A 24,687-nucleotide genomic window follows, 5' to 3' on the forward strand; every position below is an offset into this window, starting at 1 on the left:
AAAAAAAAAAAAAAAAAAAAAAAAAAAAAAAACACTGCCACAAACCCAAGAGTGTTAAACTATGAACTAAAATAGAAAAAGAAATTTTGTTCCTCTGTGATTTGTCGTATAAGAACAGGGGAAAAAAACAGATAAATAGCAGAGAGATCATAAACAGCTAAGAAACTACCTATTTCCTAAGGAGGAAATTTATATAATTAAATATGCTACTTTTGGGGACTGGTCAGAGGTTAGTTTCTATATTCATCAAAATCATCAAATAATTGAACTCTTTGCTTGCATATTATGCCATGTCTACACATAGGTCATAAGGCATTTACGTTTATAGGTATAAGTACAAAGAGGATTCTCTTCTAAATTTAAAACTTGCTGGTATCATGATTTGTATCAGAACCTCATGCACTCTATGTGACAACTCAGAACAAAAATAATTCATTTCTAACACTGCCTGCATTATATAGCTATATCTTTCTGCCTTATCTAACTCTCCCACTGCCTTTTATCTATATATGTATTATTTTTCTCTGTGACTTGTCTGTATGTCTGTATCAAAAGCTTATCAAGGGGACTCAACAGCAGTGAGGCCTAAAGAAGGTGGAAAAAAGCACTAGGGTACTTTGTTGAAATGGTACACTAGCTTAAAAAATGTGCAAAAATGTGAATTCACTCAGTAAGACAGCTTCTTCAAAAAGTAATAAAAGAGGAATATTTGTGTCTTAATAAGATCTTTCAGTTTAAAACAGAAAGTATCAGAAATTACATCTACAGAGCCCTCATAAAACAAATGTTTGTGATGTATCAGTGGATAAACACACCATGGTATATTTGTACAATGGGATATTACAGAGTAATAAAAAGAACTGCTGTTATACGCAACAGTGAGGATCCATTTCAAAAACAATATGTTGGGTGAAAGAAGTTGCATGTGCGCGCACACACACACACACACACATGCACATGTGCTGATCAGGCACTGATGAGGTTCAGGACATCCTACCCTCAAATATGGTATCTTGTCATTTGAGGAAACAGGAAAAGCAGGAAGGTTACTCTGACCTTTTCCTGTTCTTCTTCTCTGAAGCAGGTCATACAACTCTCACTCAAGAAGTATCCTCTTTATATGTGGAGGACAGAACTGCCCTTATCTCCGAAGACTAGGGATAGAGAGAAAAATCTGAACAAACAGACCTTGCTCTGTTTTCCCAGTTTATTACCATTAGATCATACCCTATTTGTCCAATCATAATTCTCCACAACTGTCCACTTCTTTATCATACTTAGCATAAAATATACTGGTTTCTATTTTTCTTTTGATTTTCATGGCTAAAGGCTCCTGTGTCACATAAAACTTGTATTAAATAGATTTGTATGCTTTTCTCTTGTTAATTTGTCTTTTGTTATAGGCGTCTTAGCCATGAGTCTGGCAATAGATGAGGGAAAAAAAAAAAACTTTATTCCCCTGCTATGCACAGAGATATACACAAATATGGAGATATGCACATAGATATAAAGAAATACACAAACACAGCAACAACATGTATATATGATAATCCTTTGAAGTGCAAGAATAGAAAAAATGTATTTAATGTAAGATAAATAAATAATTGTATTTATATAAAGTGAAAGATAAGTCAACAGTAACCTCTTTGAGGATGGTAGAATTAGTGACAGGAAATGGAACTCCATCTTGTGATAGGAATATTTTGTGTCTTGATTTGTCTAGTGGTTACCTAGACAAAATGCCATTGAGGGGTACACTTAAGACTTGCATATTAGTCTGTGTTAATTATATTCCAGTAAAAAAAATTAACAATAATCAAATGCAACAAGATACAAACATAAGTGTCTTTACATCAAGAAATGTGTCTAAAGAACAGTTAAGAAAAACAAATAGTATATTTTGTCAGTTTCTTTCTTTAGCCATAATAAGGAAAGGAGCCTGTTGGCTTTTTGTAAAGTTTACTAATGGCACCAGGCAGGCTGGACCTAAGTAGATGCATTCAAATAGTAAATAAATCCTAGACTCTTTTGTGACATCGCAGGCATTCTGGTTCTCTTAGGATAAATTCTAGACTCCACTGAATATTTCAGAAATAACGGTCTCAGCTCTAGGTTGATATCAAGGGCTAGAACCCATATCACAAAGGCTCAGAGTGGTCCACTTGGCTACAGGTCTCAAGGAGGCATGAACACAGAATCTTCATGATTTGGATCCTGCCGATACGTCCACCACATATCTGAAGTCTCTCATACTCTCCACCTTGTCCTACCAAACATGCTGACACACTGTTTGATACTTTTGGCTCTTTGTAAATTCTGTCCCCCTTAATTGAATCCTTCACCCTTATTTCTTAGTTTAACTATTATGTGTTCTTTAAGGTCTCACTCTGATGTTGCCTACTTTAGTCAGCTAATGCACCCTCTACCTACTGGTGTGCACACAACCCCCTAAGCTTATCTCTATTATCACAATCCATCCTCTGACATTATAATGATCTGTATTTTTTTGTCTGATTCCCCAAATTCATCATGGGTTCCTTTAAAACAGGAACAGCATCTTATTTCTTTATCCCTAGGATATTTCCAGGTTGTACTCAATTAAAATTTGTTGAAGACAGGTTCAATGAAACAATTCCAAAAACTGACAAGTTGGACCACCCTATGTTTCTTGCCAAAACCTCCTAAATTCCAACAAGACAAACTGGCATTTTTGTCTGAAATGTAAATTCAAAGAAGAAAGCAGTCAGCTCTTTTTGCAATATTAAAGAGGATGGAGTATTAAAAGGTTAGGAAAGTAATTTTCTTAGACAAATTACAAACAGGAGAGTAAATTTAGTCTTTGGAAACAGTATGTAAAACACCCCATTTTTACAATTGACTAAGGAAAAAACAGTTTCTACTTAAAGTTAGAAGAAGGTCATTTTAACTTTAAAATTTCAATTAACCTGCAGCGCACACCTAATACCAGGAACATACTGAGCCTAAAAAAACACCCATCTTATTTAGAGGGTTTTTTTCTTCCCTTTTTCAAATAAGAGATTAACCAGCATATAATTTTTGTTAAAGAACATTTAAAAAGCCCCTTCAACCTCCTGAATTTATAAATGACTTTTCTTCCAGCCATCCTTTTGGCTAAAATGGCCCTTTCCATTCCCTCTACTGATTTTCTTTCATATTAAGCCCTGAATTTAATAGTTTCAAGCACTTCTTTCTTATTGTTCTCACTCAATCCAAACTAATTGCACTTTCTTACTGCACTAGGTACAGTTCTTCACAGATCATAGGTGGGTTTGCAAGCTCCCGGGATGACCTACTGCTTGCAAGGAAAAAAAGCCTTAGCCTCAGTCTTTATTTAATTCCTTCTCCCCAGGAATGGACCAAGTTCCTGCTTTCCTAAATGGTAAAAACAGATGAAAACTGTTTTCTTGTCCTTGTGATTTAAAAAAGATAGATTTTGGACAACTTTCAGAACAATTTGTTTTGAGAGCAGTTGATTCCAAAGATAGGACATTTCAAAATGTTAAGATGTCTGTGATATTTTCCCCCTTTTCTTCACTCAATTTGTAGCTTTCTTTTTTCAGCTTCAGATTTTAGATTCCACCTTTACTTGGCTTCCTTTCTTGTTATTCTTCAGCCTCTCTTCTAATAATGCCATCGTTGTTTATCCTCTACACGAACAACATCAAGATAGGTACCTGAAAATCTTAAATTTGCTGTGTAATCATCCTAACTCTTGTACCCATAACTTCAGGAAACCTGTAATTCCTTGTCTTCATTCCCTCATCTCTTCTTCTTAACAGCAATAGCTCAAGTTCTTTTGTCTACCTTGCACAATTTTGTGTTTTTTTTTTTTTTCAGTAGAAAATCAGAACTCTAGGGTGAAAAAACATTCTCAATAGTCACTTAATCCTGTTCGCTCATTTTCTATATGACAGCACTGGAATAGACTGTCAAAAAAATCTCTCCAGGCCTACTTAGGACTCTAGCTAGTTTTTGTCATAACCAACACTGGAACTGATGTGGTTTAACTCCAAAACCAATCTGTTTTCTTTGTATTTAGCAATACAGAGTAATTGATGGTGATTGTAGGACTAGAAGTAAACTGCATTATGCTGTTAAGATAGCAAAATACCTGCCTCATTTACGTTTCTCTTAAGTTTTTGTTCAATCTGTATGTCTTAATATGACCTCATATGAAAAAGTAACTTGGTATTCTACAGAAGGGTATTATTTATTCTATATAATTATGACTTTTGCATTTACAATGGTCTATTCTTCAAAGATACTCAAAAGTTCTAGATGACTATAGTTCTCCTTCCTTAAAGTATGTGGTAAGTGCATATAAAAATTTGGAAGCGGTTGGTGGGAGTTCTAGGGGATGATGTTAACTGTAGACACATCACCTCATTCCTTTTTATACCACTTCACTAGACTTCTTCGAATCACTCAGATGTAATCTATGTAAAAATCACCAATGATATAGAGACTTGTCAAATCGGATGGTCACTTCTCAGTATTTCTATGTGACTTCGCAGCAGTACATTAATGAAGCTTATTAAATGGCTCAAATCTAAAAACAGTTACTTAGCCTGGTTTCCAATAAATTATACCCTTGTTATTTTTTCTTCTATTTCACTGGCCAATCTGGTTTCTCTTTTTCTTATCCTCCTGATGACAGAATAGTCTAGCAAGTGTTCTTTGGTTTTCTATTTTCTATATTACTTAAAAACATCTATATTTCAAAGGCTCTGTAAAATTGAATTTTGTCTCCAGATGTCTCTCATAAATTCCAGGCTTATATACCCAGTTGCCTACTTAATCGCTTACCTTCAGATACTGAGATACTTGGATGTCATTTAAGTATCTCAAACTCAACACATCCAAAATTGGCATTGCTGTTTGCTCCCTAAAAACCTGCTCTAATGATAGTATTCTCAATCTCAGATCATAATTCCATCTCTCTAGGGTTGTACAAGTAGAAACCTTGTAATCATTCTTATATATTTGTTCCTGTCCTAAACACGTTGACTTTAGCTTCAAAATATAGTTTAAATTCAGACACAGACATATCTCGTTATCATCACCATTACCACCCTGGTTTACCCTATTATCATCTCTCATTGTTGTTATTGTTTGTTTTTGGGAGAACAGCCTCATTACCAGTCTTCTAGACATTATTCTTCTTACTCAGTGTTCTATATTCAGCCTAACAGCCAATATGATCCTTTAAGTACATAAGATGGATCAGGTTATTTCTGTGCTCAAACCCTACAAAGGTCTCCTATGTTACTCGTGATCAATAACAAGGTCCTTGCAGTCACCTGCATGGTTTCATGAGATCTGATCCTCCTATTACATCCTGACTTCATCTTCCTCTCCCTCACCCTGTCCCAGCTCATCAGATTCTGCGCTGTTTCTCATCCTTGCCCAGTGTGCTCCTGCATTAGGACCCTTGCACTGTTTTCTACACCCAGTACACTCTTTCCCAGATAGATACTTGCATACTTCCTATATTTATTCAAATCACTTGTCAAAAATCATCTTGTTGAGAGTATCTTGACCACTCCATTTAAAATTACAGCACCCCTGACCACTGATGATCTCCCTCTTCCTGCTTTACTTTTTCTTACTTTATAGCACTTGTCAGGTGTGATGTCAGCTAAATGGCAGAGTAGGCAGCTCCAAGCACCTGTCCCTCCACAGAAATACTGAAAACAAGTATAAACTGTCAAAACCAATTTTGCCAGAATGCTGAAAAGTCAAAGGTTTACAGCAACCAAGTGAACATTAAATCAAGAAAAAGACAAATAGGATGGGAAAGCTTTGTGACATTTTTACTTCTCATTGTCCCACCGCCTACCAGGCTTAGCAGGAACCCTGAGAACAGAGGCCAATGTGCCCATTGTGGGATCCTAATACAGGGTTCCAGAGGGAATAACGATGAATTTATTCACAAATTACTGTGTTTATTTGTTCTAACTTGTCTGGGTGATACCTGAAGGATGGGAAAAGTTTGTTTCTTTCTCACCTAACTCAGAACTTCTCAGGGTAGAAAAGAGACAGGCATTGCTTCACAACATTGTGAGGTGAATGAAAAACTCACAGCCACCTGGGGCAATGGATTAGATTGAGGCATGCAATATACAGTAGTAAGACTAGAAGTAAAAGCCAGAAATGGTTCTTTTGAAACATGAGGGCATTGAAAAGCACCTGTGTATAATAGAGAATTTAGAAACTCATATACATGACCAGGGCAGGATGTGAGTTCAGAAAATACCTGAGAAGACTGTAAACTTTTACTGGCGACTGACCTAGGTCACTGCAAGCAGGAAGTGAAAGATAAGGCAGAATTATGAGGGACCTAACCAAGGCTCGACGGAGTGTCCCAGCACATGGCCAATCGGCAAAGACAAGCAGTGATTTTTTGTTTGTTTGTTTTTGTTGTTTTGTTTTCTTTCTAATGGTTCTGACATTCAGAGAAATCTCCGACAAGACGCTAGTTGAATATAAAGAAACAGATTTCAGTAATCACACATGACAAAGAACACAATCTTTGCAGAAATAGTTTGGAAAAGTCACTAAACAGATGATTGTAGCCTTCAACAATCAACAACATTACACTAAAGGGAAGGTGGAAAATCCCATTTCTAGAGCTACTACAGCGTAAGATTCCAATGCCAAGGTTTGACAATAGAAATTTTTAAAAATACAAAGAAATAGGAAGATATGGCCTATTCAGAAGGAGAAAAAAAAATAGAAACTCTATTAAGAAACCCAGACATTGGACTTACTAAACAAAGAATTTAAATCAATTATCTTAAATATCTCAAAGAGCTACAGGAAACCATGGACAAAGAACTAAGGGAGAATAGGAAAAAAAAAGATAAAAACAAAATATAAAATACCAATAAAGAGTACAAATTATAGTTTTTACCACCCCCTGTTATTGTATATAATTTACTTATATATTATGCCTATTGATTATCATCTGTCTACTTCTGCTAGAGTATAAATCTCTAAGTTAGCAAAGATCTCTGTTTTGCGGTCACCAGGAATAGAGCATAGTCAGTGTGACAAACAGTAGACATTTAACATCTGTAAACTGGATGAATGTTATCTTCCACATCCAAGAGCCCATTACTTACGACTTTGCAAAATGTGGAGATGCTAATGACGAGGTGATGACAATGAAATCAATTTTTAGAGGGGAGGGAGAAAGATGAGGGATGGCATATTGCAATGTGGATATGACAATTTAGGGAGAAAGTCGTTGCTGACATAGTTGGATGGGCCATCTTGTAACCCTGAGCACACATTATACACACACTCAGTTCTCAGTTGGGCAAGCGTCACATGAAATTTATGATTTTAAGCTGTGGGTTATTAAATGATTTTAAGGGAAAAATCTACCCAGTATCAGATGTGTCAATTCAGTGAAACCCCCCCCAGTAATAGAGCTGGTGTCAAATTCCCTAGACCTGAGTAATGTTTTATCAAGACACTGGCATGCTGCTTTTTTATTCAGAATTAAAATTTAGGATATCAATATTTATACATTTTTAATTTCAATGCAAAGGGTATTTGTTTAAAATATTACATCTCTCTCTTGCTCCATTTCACAATTTTGTTGCCACTCAATGATCCACAAGCTCTACTGACTTCATGATTGTAAAAGTATTCCTTAGTTTATATTTTACCTTAGGGACAATTCTTGCATGGATATTTTCACATAGTTCATAATTTCTATTAAAAAGGCATGTGAAATCACTTCACTTTGTAATAGAAATTTACCAAAATAATATTACCTGTGGTGATAAATATAGGAATATATATTAATAGTAAAAGCAACAATCTGTCTTGAAGCTATCTGAACTTTTACTCTACAGTAATAAGATTTACTTTATAGTCCATATTTTAAAAAAAAATCATCGTTTTGTAAAGCCTATTTATTCAACAAATATTTTGTGGGAGGCCATTAATTTACAGGTATTATTCGAGTGCTGGGTGTACAGAAGTGAATAAGACAGGTATTTTATTAATACCTTAGGCTGGATATAATAAAATATCCAGCTTAAAAGTGGCTTGAAGATAACAGTCATTTTTCTAATATAAGAACAAATACCAATGTAGATAATTGCAGGATTAGTTCGACAGCCTAAGCGGCAATCATGGGCCTAGGCTTTTTGCTTTTCCCATCTGTCTTTTCTGCCTTCCTCTGATACTAATATTATTTCCCTTCTGTGAAGATGGCTACAGCAGCTCCAAGTATCCTGTCCTCACATGATAACACTAAAAACAGGAGGAGAAGGTAGGAGCTTTTCCCATGTGAGAAGGGTCACTACACATCCTGGTTTGCCTGGGACAATCACAGTTTATGGCCCTTTTCTTCTAAGGTGTTCTGGTTTGGATAATATATTATTCAGTTGCCCTATTAACCTGCCTCTTCTTTTTCTAAGGGAAGAATATATCTCTGTGAAGTTGCCTCAGATTATGTCCTTATACATCCCAATGGTCAGGATTAAATCACCTGCTCATCCTCTAACGGCAGAGAGGTTGGGTAAGTCAGCATCTGGCATTTCAAACCAACATAATGGGAATAGCTTTCTCCTTATCAAAAAGGCCAAGAGAGTGTTAAGAGCATCAGTCACAAATGACAGATCCACAGTCTCCGAGAAGTAACTGGAATGTCACCAAGCCACAGTCTGCAGGAATAAATGGAATCATATCACTATACCCTACCAAGCCCCATGGACACTTTCCCACATGGCTCTTGCAAGAATGTCCCCAAAGGGTGTCCATATACATTATCTCTAATGAGTCCCCTGGTTGTCTCCCTTTCTTTTGAGGAACGCTCTCTTCCTCTGGGATCTTCTGGTCACAGTAACATTGCCAAGATACTGCCAAGTAGCATGTTTTCTACTGACCCTGGAACCCCCTCCTTTGTACTGCTGCCAAGACACTGAATGTGGTATGAGAGCTATTCAGACATCTGTGGCAAAGTATGGGACACCATATCTCTCATCATATTGCCCTGTGTTAGAAAGTTCCAAAGCACTGCTGCTAGTGCCCTAAAAGCTACCAAAGATTACAGTTAAACAGAGCTTGAGGGAGATATGACTTAGGCTCATCAATATTCAGCTCTCCTTTATTTTCACCCACAAGCTCCTGAAGAGAAAACTTGCTATGACTTCATTATTAGTTAATGATAGAGAAGGAGAAATCAAGGATTTTTCTTACAGGTAAAAATATGTATGAGTAGTGTATATGAATCTACCGTGCTCTTTCCAAAGCTGTACAGTGGTGAAAGAAGAATGTTCTGGGGCAGGGTGCAGTGGCTCACACCAGTAATCCCAACACTTTGGGAGGCTGAGGTGGGTGGGTCACTTGAGGTCAGGAGTTCAAGACCAGCCTGGCCAACATGGTGAAACCCTGTCTCTAGTAAAAATACAAAAATTTGTTGGGCTTGGTGGTGCAGGCCTATAGTCTCAGCTTCTCAGGAGGCTGAGGCAGGAGGATCATATCAACCCAGAAGCAGAGGTTGCAATGAGCCAAGATCACGCCACTGCACTTAAGCCTGGGTGACATAGTGAGACTCCATCTCAAAAATAAAATAAATTAATAAAATAAATAATTCGTTGAAACACAAGGGCCATAAGATTGAAATGGACTAGATTGCAGAACAAATACAGGGAGGATAAATGCCCTGGGAAGTTTCCCAGAACCACAGAAGACTTTACATAGGTGAGAAATACTCATGTGTTCTGTTAGTTCACTGAGAGCCTATCTATTGCCACTATGTAACTTAGCCTATCAGACTGAGATCCTTTCTTATGTATGGTCTGTCTGCCTGTTCCCTATGGGATTTCACCTGGGAGCCCAATGGCCTTGGAAGAGGGAAGTTTGTCTTTTCCTTTTGACAACAAAACTTACTTATTTGGTCTTGCTCATTTTATCATTCTTCCTTTAGAAGAAGTTCTCTCTAAAAGTTCTTCTCAGTTCTCAATTAGGTTTCTGGAGAATGACCACATAGTTCATCTACATTTCTCAGGTATATTTGAATCTACTTTTTTTTTTAAGTATTTTTTTTTATTTACTGTTTTATTCTTGACCTCCAGCACTTGTTCATAAAGGATGAACCTATCATTCAGATCCTACTTAATAACCTTGATATATACAAAGAGTAATTAATTATACATGACAGATGCTTCAAAGTGGAATAGACACAGCACATCTGAGAGGATGAGATGTGGAACAAGACTGATGTGATGAGGGAAGGAAAGCATGGGAGGGTAGATGAGACTTATAATGGTGCTCAGAGAATGCAGAGATCTCTTGAGAGAGGGATAAGAAAAGGGAGAAAAGAAGAGTGGCAATGATGTGGGGATAATGGCACTTGGATGGGATATAACTCAGAAACCATAAAAAGTGGTACAAAAGGCCCTGAAGAAGATTTCAAACATGTTTTCTAGTAGTTTGGGTTCAACCATACTTTTTCAAGTAGTCTGGTTTGCAAGTGACAGAAACCCACTCTATCACAAATAGCAGGAGTGTAGGTTTATCATGCAGTATCTCACTGCTCTCTTATCAAACAAGGCGATAGGGCCAAAAGGCATATGCATTGTTTAGAAACAGCATTGTGGTTCAAGGCAATATTTTTTTTCTTGTTTTTTGCCCGTTCACCTAGAAAACCCCTGAGACACAGGTGGAAAATTACAGGTAATCAAGGAAAGCTAAAGTAGGGCATATCTAAATTGGAGTCAGAAATATTTTAGTTCAGATCTTCATAGCTTTGATATTTCCAGTTTTAGGAAAAATAAAGAATTCATTCAATCACAAGTAAAAATCATGAGTTTTTCTTTTGTTTTGTTTTGTTTTTTTTTTAAGCTAGCTCTTTAATGCTTGGTCCACAGTATTTTTGTCTATTCCTATATACATTGCAGATTTAACTCATGAACCAAGCTGTTGTATAAACCCATTTGAAAATCATCGCCAATTGTGAGAGTCATTATAGTTAGCTTTGAAAATCTACCCTTCATTAGACTAGCTTCCTAATGCTAATGGGTATGGCAGAGATGAAAAGATGCTGGTCCATGACCCTTGTTGGCTGTAATTAGAGGACACCCAGGACAGCCTACTCTCAGGAAAGCAGAGCACTTTGGAGAATGAAGAGTTGAAGGCAACATGGACCATTAGTACTCTGCAGACTCACTGGATGCTGGAGAGGATTATTAAGAATCTAGTTAATGGGGCAACACATGCGAGAGGAAAATGCCAGGGATTCCTTGGCTCATCAGACAATGCAGACAAACTAAAAATTGCAGAAATGTTTTGGCTCAGGAGCTGGAGGAGTGCTGCCAAGTCCTGGAGACATTCCCCAGATTTCCCATAAACACTAGGCAGCCAGCGGGACAACAGCCCACCCTTCCAGGAACGGGCTCTTTTCGTCATTAAATCAAAAGGAGGGAAATGACACACTGGTTAAGAAACATTAAAGTTCTCTTTTTCCATAAATGAAGAATAAGTACAAACAGACGATAAAGGTCACTGTCGAAGAGGCAATGAATTTGCCAGCATTTTGGCCTAACACAATTCCTGGTAATGTTGATGTATACTCAGAAAATGTCAGGAAAAATCCAGCTATTTGCTGAACATAGTCATGATATGGATCTAAAGGGGAAAAAAGGTAGATTACAGAATGACTTTTCTCTTACATTTGAGGGTACAGCATTATATAACATAGTCAAACATATAGGAATGTAGCAGTATCATGAATATTTGAAAAATATTCTAGCCCAGCATAATTCAGTATGAAACATCTGCAAAACAGGACAAAAATGCAAAGATACAGACAAGAAAACAAGCAAATGACCATAGGGCAGGATAGGAAAACTTACTTGGCCACATAGGTTATGCTCCATTTATAGATTTATTTTGGATATTTCATAATTCTGTTCAGAAGCTTTGGCACAACTGAATGCATTTTTTTTTTTACTTTCATAGAAGTGACACTATAAATGCATAGCCACTTATGTTCTGTTTGCTACGAAAGTGAACAAAGCTTGGTTGTTCTCTGTGGATAATGCATGCACCTAGTCAATATGGCTAGTTGGAAGCCACAGCATTTTTTTTACATGGTCACAAAAAATCTTTCCTCTTCTGTGGGTGAGATTATAAAATTTCTTATAAACTCTTTCTATTCCATCACATTCTAGTCTTGTTTTTCTTAATAACATTTCTCTCCAATTTCATTGTTTGGAATCATAATTTTTATTTTGCTAGTTCATGATGCTGTTCTTTGATTTTGTAAATTTGTATATCTCTATATCTACATTAAAAGAGTATTTTCTCTCAATAATTTATGAAACCTTTGAGATAACCCAGTGAGTTCCCTAAAATATAAGGTATCAGGGCTTAATGACCATGGAATATGTGCATCGTGTCTACATGGCATCTACGGTCTAGGAAGAGAGGACCTCAGTTGAAGCCCTAAAAGTTCTTACTTTGCCTGGTATCTCACCCATCTCTTGCCCTTCACCCTTCCTTAGAGTCAACTGAGTTTCTAATGCTTCTGACAACCTCCCATCACATCTCACACACTCAGATACTCTTCAGACTTTCAGCATGAAGTACAAACTCCTTAGTATAGCTTTCAAGACCCTTTGCAATGCAACTTCTGGCCCACTTTCAAATGTATTTTGTGCCAGGTCTTTATATGATCTGTGATTCCTCCATCCCTCTGGACATATAATCACTGAAGAATGTGTTTGAACATCTACAATTTTCAGCAAAGAACCATGTACTGGGGGTACGATGGTGCATAATAGAGATATTTCTAGGTAGAGACAAGTAAAGAGGTAGTTTCAGCAGTAGGCGATGTGTGTGGGATGCCATAGAAGGAATGGAAGGGGCTTCTAACACAGACTTGGTTGGGGTGAGATGGCCACAGATGGCTCCCATGCAAAATTAACACCTAAGATGAAACCCCTAAAATATATAGAAGTCAATCAGCCAAACGGTGTAGCAATAATTAATACTCTAGAAGAGAAAAGGGTCTCTCCAGTGTCTTGTAAGTACGAACATTCTTAAAGAACTGAAAGGATTTCAAGAAGACAGGAGTGCAGGACTGCACTACAGAAAGAATTATTTATATTTTCCCCAATGCATCCTGTTCCTTCACATCTCTTCATCTCCCAGGGAACTTCCTTCTCAGTTATCACTTCTTGCATCCAAGGATATCTTCCCCAACCAGAACATCACCACCCTAAGGAAACTTCCTTGGTAACTCTCCATTTGTGCTCTCCGAACTGCACTTATTATGTTTCCCATGTAGTCATTGGTTGTTCTCTGACACCTTCACTCAGTTCTGTATACTTTGAGGGTGAGAATTTTGAGTCCTCATCTTTTGTTTTCCTGACTCCTAGCACTGAGCAAGGCACACAGTAGATACACAGCTTTTTCAGTGCAAGGAATGGACATAGTTAAAATACTGTCCTTCATTCTTACAATCCACCTGGAAATGCATTGGTCTGGATTGTAAGACAGGCAATCTTTTCTGGATCTATATTGGGGAATGAAATTAATTCAAAGCCTCCCAATGGAAACATGGGTGACTCATGGGATCTTTATCTCCTCCAGATAACAGAAAGGAAACAGTGAAAGAACCACAAGCTGATTTGTCTAAAAAGCTTACACAGACCATGCAGCCTTCTGGGGAGAATAATTAATTAGATTTGAGTGGAGAGAAAATAGAAAATGCAAATATTTGATCCCTTTTTGAGTGAAAGGATAGAGTTCTTTTTAACGTGCAAAGCGTGCTTTAGAGAATCTTTAGAGACATGGCCCATCAGAAAAGAAACACAAAGCAGGCTATCAGCAGAGGAGTTCCTTTTTCTTTACACAGTGTCTTTTAGAAATAACTTTTCTTTCCGAATTAGAGAATAACAGAAATTATAATCAGCAACTTTTGTTAGATTAGAGGGTGGCAACAGATATTCTTTCATACTTCTACCTCTTAAAATATCTTTGTAGTAGCAAGTAAGGCAAAGAAAGAGGCATAAATTTAGAAAGGTAAGAGAAGGAGAGAGTGAAAACTCTCCAGGGAGGTGAGGGGACGCTGGTGCCTAAGAGAGGCGATGTGCTGTGTTATAGCCTCCCTGAGCTGGAAGGGACTTGAGAGGTAATAGGGGAAAGGATTCTTGCAGTCCTGCTAAATATATATATATATATATATATATATATATATATATATATATATATAATGGATGCATTACAAAGGGAAAGTATTCTCTTGGAAAATGTATATCATTTATACACACTCGGATGTGTTATTATTTTACTTCTTATTAACGATAATGCTCTCCTCTCAGAAAGTTTCTGTGGCATGAATGAAAAAGAATAATTGCTAATGGTGATAGTATGAGAATAATATGATCTCTTCAAAGGAGGATTTCAACTAAAAGAACAGAGCAGGTGTGTGGCCTCATTTGCATTTCACGGTCAGAAGTTTGAATCAACCGGGCATGAGTTTGGTAAAAATGGTAAACCCCCAAAAAGTCACATGCTTGGCCATTCATCATGACACCAGAACCCCTCTCAGCAAACCTACTGCTGATGAAACCCCTACCTTCCACCGTGGCTCGCTTGGGCTGAATGGTGATGGCCCCTTCTGCGATATCTTCATGCTGGTGCAGTGGGTTTATTTTGGATCCCCAGCTGTCTGATCCCACCCAAAGAAAATGGCCAACTTGGTCAGCTCTTTTGGCTGCTGCAAGGATCTGCCTGTGGAAAGAAATATGGAAAGTTATATTAATTATAAAGAACATCAGCTGAACCTGTGTATATTAAGAGTCAGCAAAAGGAAAGGTACTATTCTTTCTCAAACAGTAAATAATTGCAAAAAATATGATAAAGAATTTACATCCCTAATATATAAAGATATTTTGTAAACAGCAACAACAAAAAAGATAAAGCATTTTGAGAAACATGAGCAAGTAATAGTAAATGTTAAAAGATAAAAGGAGAAATACGAGTGTCCAATAAGGTGAAGATACATATTTATATATGTTAGAAAAGATGGAAATGCAAATTAGACCAAGGTACCAAATTCATTTCTCATATTGGCCAAAATGTTTGTTTTATGAGTTTTGGCTTGGGGCTGGAGAAATGAGCACTCTCATTCACTGCTGGTGGTATATATTATCTCTGAAAAGCAATATAACTATGAATTAAATATGTTAATTATTTATTACAGTAAACTCTGTTAAACATGAAAAATTTACAACTTGTGGATGAATGAAAGTATTACATGTACATAATCACGACAAGCAGTGCAAATAAAAGAAAAAAGGAAACTAGTTATTCATGAAAAAGTTATTGCAATAGTATTTTTGAAAGAGGGGATTTATGAGATGTAACTCATTTGTAGAATAGAAAAAGCTGCAACTACAACTGAAGCCCCTTTGGTGGGTAAGACCACAAGATATGTGATTTGGGTGTCTCTCAGTACTTGGGAGTATCAGGCACCACAGAGTTACAGGGCCACATGCAGGAAGATAGGGTGAAAGGTTGTGAATAAGGTGGCAAAAGCCAGTTCTACACCTTTTTCTTCCAGGCAGGAAATAGCAGTTTAAAAAAAAAAAAAAAAAAGCATAAGGAATAGGTTTTGATACTGTAAACACCCAAATGGTAAAATGTAGATAAAACATGGTGTGATAAACCTGGAGTTGGGGCTAGGAGAGAATGACTAAAAGTCAATATAATAGAAATTGAAATTTTAAGATTCTCTAGGAATCTTAAACTTCTGCTCACAAACTGCTGGGAACCAGAGGTATGTCACCCCAGGCAGAAAACAATTTTTCTGTAAAAATCTGATGTATATCAAAAAGTAGACTCTAGATATTGTTAAAGAAGTCCTCTAATGTAATGGCCAATCTGATTCTCTGGGAACCCCATCAGTTCTCATGCACCTCCCATGGGCACAGAGCTTTTTACTGCCTTACTCATATGTGAATTGCCAGAAGACACTCATTTTTGAGGGAAATCTCCATTGTCAAACAGAAAAATTAACAAGAAAAAGGAAATGTGTGGAGTGGAGCAGAGACAACATATGGAAAAAGCCAAAATGATAAATATATTGAAATGAGAATTATCATATCTGTAATCAAGAACAAAATAATAAAAAAGTGACCAAAAAGAAACAGCTCTTGTTAAAAATATGAAATGAAAATTATGTTAGCATAGATACCAAGAGAAAATTCTCCATAAAGCAAAACAATAACAAAAAGTTTGAAAATAAATAAGAAGAAATGTTTCTTTTTCCTCTTATCAATAGTCAATCCAGGAAGACCTGTATCCAGCTAATATTAAGAGAAAAAAAATGTACACAGAAAATAGAGTAATCTTTAAATATTATTTTTAACGAACAAAAATCCAAAAAATTGAAAATCTAAGTTTTCAAGTTTAATAATTCAACCACATAATATTAATGGGAGGAAAATCAAGCATGTTACAAAATATAAAATCTTTGTAATTAATCAGAATGTTCTAAATGCTCTTCGAGAGAAAATGAGAAGACATGTAGAAAAATAAAAAATTATTTTGTTAACCTCTCAAGAGGCAAAAGAAAAGATTATGGATGATGGAACAAAGCCTTCAAAATTCTGACTAAAAGACTTTAATCTAGAATTTTAATATTAACACACAAAGAATCCCAGTACAAGTGGATTTGCATATTTGTTCAGCAACTAGATTAGATTTTTCCATCCACAATTATATGGAATTAGAACCCTAAGTTCCCTATAAGTTAAGAGTTTGGCAACTTATTAGTCACCAAAGCTATTTGTTGTAAATCACTTATTTACCAGTTATGATGCATTTATTAATAAAAATAAATATGAGGTCACACATTACCATACAAAGTACTAATTAACGGTAAAGGCAGAATGAGAACATTTTTAGATATAAAACACACAAAAAAGTTTTCCCTTAATTTAACTTTTAAAAAAGCTATAGGATATGTATAAGCAAAATGAGGAAATAAACCAAGAATAAAAATCAGTTAGCATCCAGAAAAAAAAGGAAGTGATGAAACTAAAGAGAAAGTATGATGAATAAACTCTTCAAATGATGATCCAGATTACACAGATTGATAGAGATTTCAGGAAAGAAGTATTCATGAAAAATAAGGCAACTCAGATACTCTTATACATGAACATATGGAGAAAATGAAAGGCCTATAACAATAGAAAAGATATTAAGATAATGATGAAACTATGAAGACTGTCATATTAACTCCAAAAAACAAAAAGTACCACAATTCCCCCCCAAAAAAATACCATAGAAAAAATACTCGACGCTATAGTGCATGATACTTACATAATCACAATAATGTAAACACTGATCTTTGTTAAATTAAAACCTGATAGATTATGATTATAGGGGAGATAGAAATAAGTTCTATTTAATATAAGAATTATACAATATTTAAAATAGTTCCAAAGTTGTAAAATGTGTACATTATACCAGATAACACTGAAGAAATAGTGTAAAGAGTTAAAGTAACTGCCAAGGGAACAGAACCAGAAAGTATGGTGAGATGGAACAAGAGACTAATGTTTTTCATCAAAAGGGTTTTAGTCATTTATGTATTATTTTCATAAAAATTGAACAATCAAATATTTATACTTTGGCCTAGACATACCACTTTGATAATGTATCCAAAAATGATCAAAGATGCTGTCAAAATGTTTATTACTGCAGTTAACGTAAATACAGAGCAATGGGAAAGCAGCATGAAAAATGATAATACACCCAAAGGATGAATTCTAGAGCAATTAAAAATAGACTTAGTTTGATTTCCACAAAGTATCAAACTAGATACTAGATATTAAAAAAGAAAATTAAAATTAAATACATGATAAAAGATTATTTAATTTTCATAGAACAAAAGCTGGCCCCAAATTGCCTGTATACACATGGTTAAAAGCAGAGAATCACATCGAATCACAGAAAACATACAATGGCATACAATTTTTACTGACAAGTTTGGGGAGGTGCTGATAAAGTTTGAAGATGATAAAAAAGGTAGGGAGAAGCCAAGTAAAACAGAAAATGACCATCAAGGGACAGTGGGGGGTGGGGAGTTGGGGAGAGATAGCACGGGGAGAAATGCCAGATACAGGTGAAGGGGAGGAAGGCAGCAAATCACACTGCCATGTGTGTACCTATGCAACAATCTTGTATGTTCTTCACATATACCCCAAAACGTAACATGTTAAAAAATAAATAAATAAATAAAGAATTTTTAGCATAAAAAACCAAAATTGATATTAACGGAAGAGTATGTTCAGTTTAATACATTTATGTAAAATTTAGGGGCTATAAGGATAAATATAATTAAAGCATTAAAAATACTGTGATATGAAATGATTAATCTATGGTATGAATTGCAAAAATGACATAAAATTCTATGTCATCTTTATTCTGTTGGAGAAAACTTGGGTATGTATAAAAAAATTATTGCAAACATTAAACCAGAATTTTATTAGCAGTTATCTCTGAGTGTTGGAATTGCAGGTTTTATAGAGGATTATTTAAAATTATTGTTTGTGATTATTCTGTTTAACCTTTAATTTTTTTTAGCAAATTGTGGGCAAAGTAAAATGTAAGGGTTCCTCTTATTTAAAAAACAAAAAATCTTTCTTTTGCAGTGGATTTACAATGAGCATGTGTTTCTTTTATAATCAGAATAAATTATTTCAGAAAAAGAATCCACTCTTGTCTAAAATCCAAATTATCAATACCCATGACTGATTTAGCACTTAGCTTTAAAATGTTGATATTAATGTCTTCTCACTGCTATCCTTTGTCAAACTATTTGAAGTTAATGTTCCAAGAAACCTCAAATTTTCCCATCTACAATGTAAATCTTCTGAAAAATGAAATAACGTAACATTACAGGTTATTACTATACTTCAGACATTAGTGTGTATAAGACCATGTTTTAGAAGAAATTTTTATATGCTGTTGGCTTTTAGTACTGTGCTCAATAATAATTGTCATCACTATTATGAATGACAATATAAAATAATATTTAACACACAAGCCTAATGCAAAACGAATGGGCATAATTATTGAAAGGGCTATACACATATTACATCCAAACAGGAAAAACTCACACTACCTGCAAGTCAAGAGTATTATAAACAATTAGTCAACAGAACTATTTGTAGTAGACCTTTTAGGTGTCTTGTGCAACCTATTTAAAAATAAACATGAAGCCAAATCTTACTAACGCATTATGTATGTAGAAAAAGTGTAAAATAGGTATTAAAAAGACTTATGAGATGAAAAAGAATGGTATTAGCAGAACTTTTTTAAAAAGTACTGGAACAGAAAGAGTAAAATGAAAACAAAAATCTCATAGATACCTAAAATACAAAGTGAGGGAAAATGCCCCAAGAGAGTTTTGTAAGGATGGAAATGATACATTTAAGGGATGATCACAATCAGAATCAGTTCTTCATGACTGGAGAAGGGAACGCTTGAAATAGACCTTGAAGAAAAGACATAAGTCAGATAGATAGATAAGGAGGGAAAAAAACATCATGAGCAAAGACCATGATGGAGAAGTAATCAGAACAAATCGGAAAGTCAGAGTTATGCATTTTGGATGGAGAATTGCATGAATGTAGATGAGGCCTAAACTGTAAAAATGAGACCACATTTTAAATCACTACGAAGTTCAGAAAAAGAAGCTTATTGTTAAATTATTAAATATGAAACATTAGGTTTGGAATTTTGTTCACTTGTTCAATGCCATTTATTGAGCTTCTACTATGTGCTGAGCACTGGGATAGTTATTGAGAATATAAAAGCAAGTTGAAAGTGGTTTCATTTCTGCCCTAATGTTTACAGACTAGTGAAGAATACATACATGAATTAAACAATCCAACAATAAAAACAACACCATTGACATAAACAATGAAACTGATTGAGTATGAAGAATTTTCCAAAGTGATGTTGATCAGAGAAATCTTCCCTCAGGTTGGCACTAGAGATAGCATTGAGGTGATGAAGCAGGGAAGGAAAAGTGGGCCAGGGAGGGGGAAAAGAATGCATGCAGACCTGGGAGGGAGATTATTTCACAGCACTGTGTTTGCAATAGGCAAAATGTGAGGGAATTTGGAATAGAGTGAGACTAGAAAGTGATACAGCCAGATCACCCAAAACTGAACTCTAAAGGATGGTCATTCTATTGGTAGGAGACTTGAGGGCCAAAGAACCTGGAAGGCAGTGGGAGGAACTTGCCCAAGGTCAGACAGTGCCCGTTATGTAAGTAGCAAATAATCCTCAGTTACAAATTCAAATCTCTTCCATTTAACAGCCCTGCCACACCAGTGATCAGAGTTTTATGCTGGGAGATGGATGGATTCAGGGGCAGTGTCTCGGATACACAATGCAGGGCGAGAGACAGGTTTGAGACACTAGTGGTAAAGGCACTGCAAAAATCCAAGCAGTAATTTAAGGGCTCAAGTCATTAAACTTTACCCTTGACAAAAGATATTCACCTTCAAAGTCAATGATATATTATTTTGAACTATAAGGCAGACAAAGATTTAAAACACACACAAATAGATCTTTTGCACCAATGGAACTGTAAATTGGCATGACTTCTGTGGGAGACAATATTTATATATTTTTAAGAAGAGACATACCTTTGTCTAGAAATTTTTAAATAGGAATTTATAAATATGATATATAGTATATCTGCATGTTGTATATTTGTATCACATTATTATAAATTTATATATTGTATAATACATTGTAGATTAACATATTTTTCTATTTACATTTATATACATATTTATGCAAAAGGAAATTAATTGCAGCATTATTTATAATTTCAATAGTCTGTAATCCAAATTAAATGTCAGTTAATAAGTGAGCAGTTAGAGAAATTGCAGTACTTAGGCAGAATTTCACTTTACATGTCTATTGAAAAGATTGAGATGTATAGGTAGTGATACTCAGTGATTGTCATGTAAAATGATAAGCAAAGTGCCAAACAGGAATAAACATAATATTCTACTACTATTTGTGTAAATATAAGCTGCACATCCCTTTAGCATATATACAGAACACCTCTACAAGGATATACAAGAAGCTTTTAATTGGTTATCATACCTGGAGAGAACTTAGCTATGGGACAAGATAGAGATTATATGTTTATTTTAAATTTTGTATCATGTGTATTTACTGTTTATTCTAAAAATTAAAAATATAAAAATAAATATCCTAAAAATTCTAAAAATAAGGACTCTGGATCAGGTTGGTAGTGGTCAGAAAATAAAGCAGGAGACATTTACATTGTGGAAACATGTCAAAGCTTGCTTCTATGTGGCTTCACCAACAATGCAAGGAAAGAGGAAAAAAAGGAAAGTCAAGATTACAAGCAGATTTTTGAGTCCAAGAATGATCAAGTTCTGAAAAGAAAAAATAAATAAAAAGTGGATTGGACAATGTAGAGGTATTACTGAAATTGAGGCACTAGCAATAAAACCAGAATTTTAAGACATTTTTCTTTTTCATTAAGAGAATCATTTTCTGGATAAAAGCCTGTTATTAATATATTTGAAAAAGATTTTAAAAACACCTTTAAAAGTTCTAGAGTTTTTTTTTTTTTTTCCTTTTTACAAATAATTAAATACACTTATTTTGCTAACAGAGGGAAAATAAGTGACCATAACACACTACTACTTCCATGGCTAACTATGGCAATATTGTGTTGGGGTAGAAGGCAAGCACACACTTTGCCACTACATAATTACATCTTTGATCTTATGCTATCTTTTCTGGTCTCAGCCAGCAGCCTAATCTTTCTCCTAAAGTTGCAACGTGCATATTAACAAATTTCACCAGTTATTCTTACTTTATATCCTCATCGTTGGCAAAAATCACTACGGCTCTGGAGTTGGGGGTGTCCAGGAGCTGTTTGATAATTCTATCAAAGTCAATGGTCCTGTCTTTGCGTTCTTGGGGGATTCTCACGGACTGGGCAATGCAGAGTCCACCTGTTTAAGGAAAGAAAACATAGTGTCAATAATGTTCCCACAGAGATGTCAAAGGAGCTAAGGAAGGTAGATGAGGAGGAGATTTTGAATCCTGGATGCACAGTACTTTCTTGATGCTGTTGCTGAGCGAGGAAGGCATAAGACATCATGCTGAGTCCCAAGTATGAACAACATACTAAATGCACATTCCATGGTATTGCACATCATTCTCTTCACAGAACACTTACAAATGTCTAATTATTCCCAGCCATACCAATGATATGAATTCTGAGGAGGCAGGTTTAGGTAGTAAAAAAAAGTAGGTGGGTTTAAGAAGATTTTTTAAATGAATGCAATAGCCCTTACTAACACTACAAAAAGTAAACTACAATAAAGAAACTACAACAGGTATCTCTGTGTATCTCAGTGACTTTTGCGGTGTTTGCATTGCCAGAAATTTTTGTATGTTTATACCCATCTCTATTTTTAAAGATCAACTCCAGTGGAATAAATGGAATAAAACAAAACCAAGAACATAATAAAAAAACTTTTATTGACAACGTATTATGTGCTCAAGTCAACATTAAGTGTTTTACAGATGTCATCTCATTTAGTTTTCTTAAAAATTTTATGAAGTATTTAGTATTGCTGATTTTATGTTAGGGAAAGGGAGGAACAGAAATGTGTTAATTCCAAACTTGTCTGAGCTATTATAATATTAATTGACATTATGAATGTCAAGATGGAGAAATATGCATCAGTTTACCAAGTAATGTGTATACATCTTACTTCCCTGCTTCTTGCTTAGTAGCATTTTATAAAACACACTTAAAGAAAAGCCAGTGTTGATGAAAAGGATAGAGGAAATATTTGTGGAAAAATCCCAACAACCATCCAAGGAGCACAAGACCCAGGGGCAGAGACAGGTGAAAAAACCTTACTCTAATGTGTAATGTGTTTGGGAGATATTTGTAATCAACAAGCTCACACCTAGAACATGGACAACTGGGTGAGAGCTTCTAGGCTTCCACAAACACAGACAAATATAAAATCGAATACAAAATTGAGCTTCCATTACACTAGAATACCAACTAGTGTTAGCTCACTCTATGCGGCTCTCAACTTACAGCATACATGGAATCACCTGTGTGTCCTTCTTTAAAATACAGCCATCAAACAACACTATCAATCATCTTGACCTAATTCACAACCCATACAACAGAAAAGCACATATTCTTTTCAAGAAAAAATGCAACATTTATTAAGATAGACCATATTTTGAGCCATACAAATAACAATTTTTAAGCATAGAAATAATATATTTTCTCAGACTGTAACAGAATCAAAGTAGAAATCAATAACAGAACAGGAAAATCTCCAAACACTAGGAAATTAAACAATACACTACCAAATTACCCAGAGGTCAAAGAGGAAGTGTCAAGGTAAATTTAAAAATATTTTGAGCTAAATATAAATGAAAGTACAATATATCAAAATTTGTAAACTACAGCTAACACAAAGTTTAGATGGAAACATAGCATTACCGCTTACATTAGAAAAGAAGAAACATCTAAAATCAGCAACCTAAACTTTCACTTTAAGTAAGAGAAAAAAAAAAAAAAAAAAAAAAAAAAAAAAAAAAAAAAAAAAAAAAAAAAAAAAAAAAAAGCAGAAAGGACATAATAAAAGGTAAAGCAAAAAATTAATGAGTTTGAAAACAGAAATAGAGAAAAGCAATGAAATCAAAAGCTGCATTTTTAGCAGAGCATAGTTGTGAACACCTACAGTTCCACTATTCAAGAGAGTGAAGTGGCAGGGTCACTTAAGTCCAAGAGTTGGAGACCAGTCTAGGCAACATAGCAAGACCCTTTCTCTAAAAAAAAAAAAAAAAAGAAAGAAAAAGGAAAAAAAAAAACTTCTGTTTTTTGAAAATGTATATAAACTTGATAAATATGAAATGCAGACTGGGACACAAATGGAGAACTAACAAATGACCCTATGATCCTATTTAGGAATGAAAGAAGGGTAACCCTGATGATCTCATGGATATCAAAACATAACATGAGGATATTAGGAATAACTTGTATCAGTAAGTTCAGCTATGTAAATGATATGAAAGAATCCCTTGAAAGATACAAAGTACCAAAACTGAAGGCATAATCTGAATAGTGCTATATACATTAGAAATGTGAAGTTCATAGTTTAAAAATCTTTCAGAAAATAAAGATTCAGGCTCAGATGGATTTACTGATGAATTCTATAAGTGAATGAAGACATAAAACATAATCTCTTTCAGAACTCTCTTTCAGAAAATGGAAGAAGAGAGAATATAACTCATTTTATGAGGTCAGCATTACCTAATATCTAAACCAGGAAAAGATATTATCAAACAAAAATAAAAAAACAGACAATATTACTTGGAATATATTTGCAAATATTCTTAAAAATATGTTAAGAGAACAAATCCAGCAATATATTTAAAAAAGAAATACATCATGATTGAGTAGGTTTTAGTCAAAGAACAAGACTAATTTATTATTTGAAAAATCATAGCCGGGCGCGGTGGCTCAAGCCTGTAATCCCAGCACTTTGGGAGGCCGAGGCGGGTGGATCACGAGGTCAAGAGATCGAGACCATC

The 24,687-nt window shown here is 35.1% G+C and overlaps 1 protein-coding gene across 3 annotated transcripts in view; it reads right to left on the bottom strand.

The window, feature by feature from the left end:
• GRM7 (glutamate metabotropic receptor 7) overlaps window positions 1–24,687 on the bottom strand; it is an 879,080-nt gene that overhangs the window by 436,748 nt on the left and 417,645 nt on the right. For all 3 annotated transcript variants that reach the window (XR_005196076.1, XM_017502857.2, XM_017502854.2), the window contains exons 3-4: window positions 21,929–22,070; window positions 14,624–14,778 (exon numbers count right to left, since the gene is read on the bottom strand). Coding sequence is in view for 2 of the 3 variants with exons in the window: in XM_017502857.2 (XP_017358346.1) it covers window positions 14,624–14,778; window positions 21,929–22,070 (297 nt within the window). In the remaining variant the exon portion in view is untranslated. The remainder of the gene's footprint in view (window positions 1–14,623; window positions 14,779–21,928; window positions 22,071–24,687) is intronic.

The sequence above is a fragment of the Cebus imitator genome, unplaced genomic scaffold (genome assembly GCF_001604975.1).
Source record: "Cebus imitator isolate Cc_AM_T3 unplaced genomic scaffold, Cebus_imitator-1.0 Scaffold302, whole genome shotgun sequence".
Lineage (NCBI taxonomy): Eukaryota > Metazoa > Chordata > Mammalia > Primates > Cebidae > Cebus > Cebus imitator.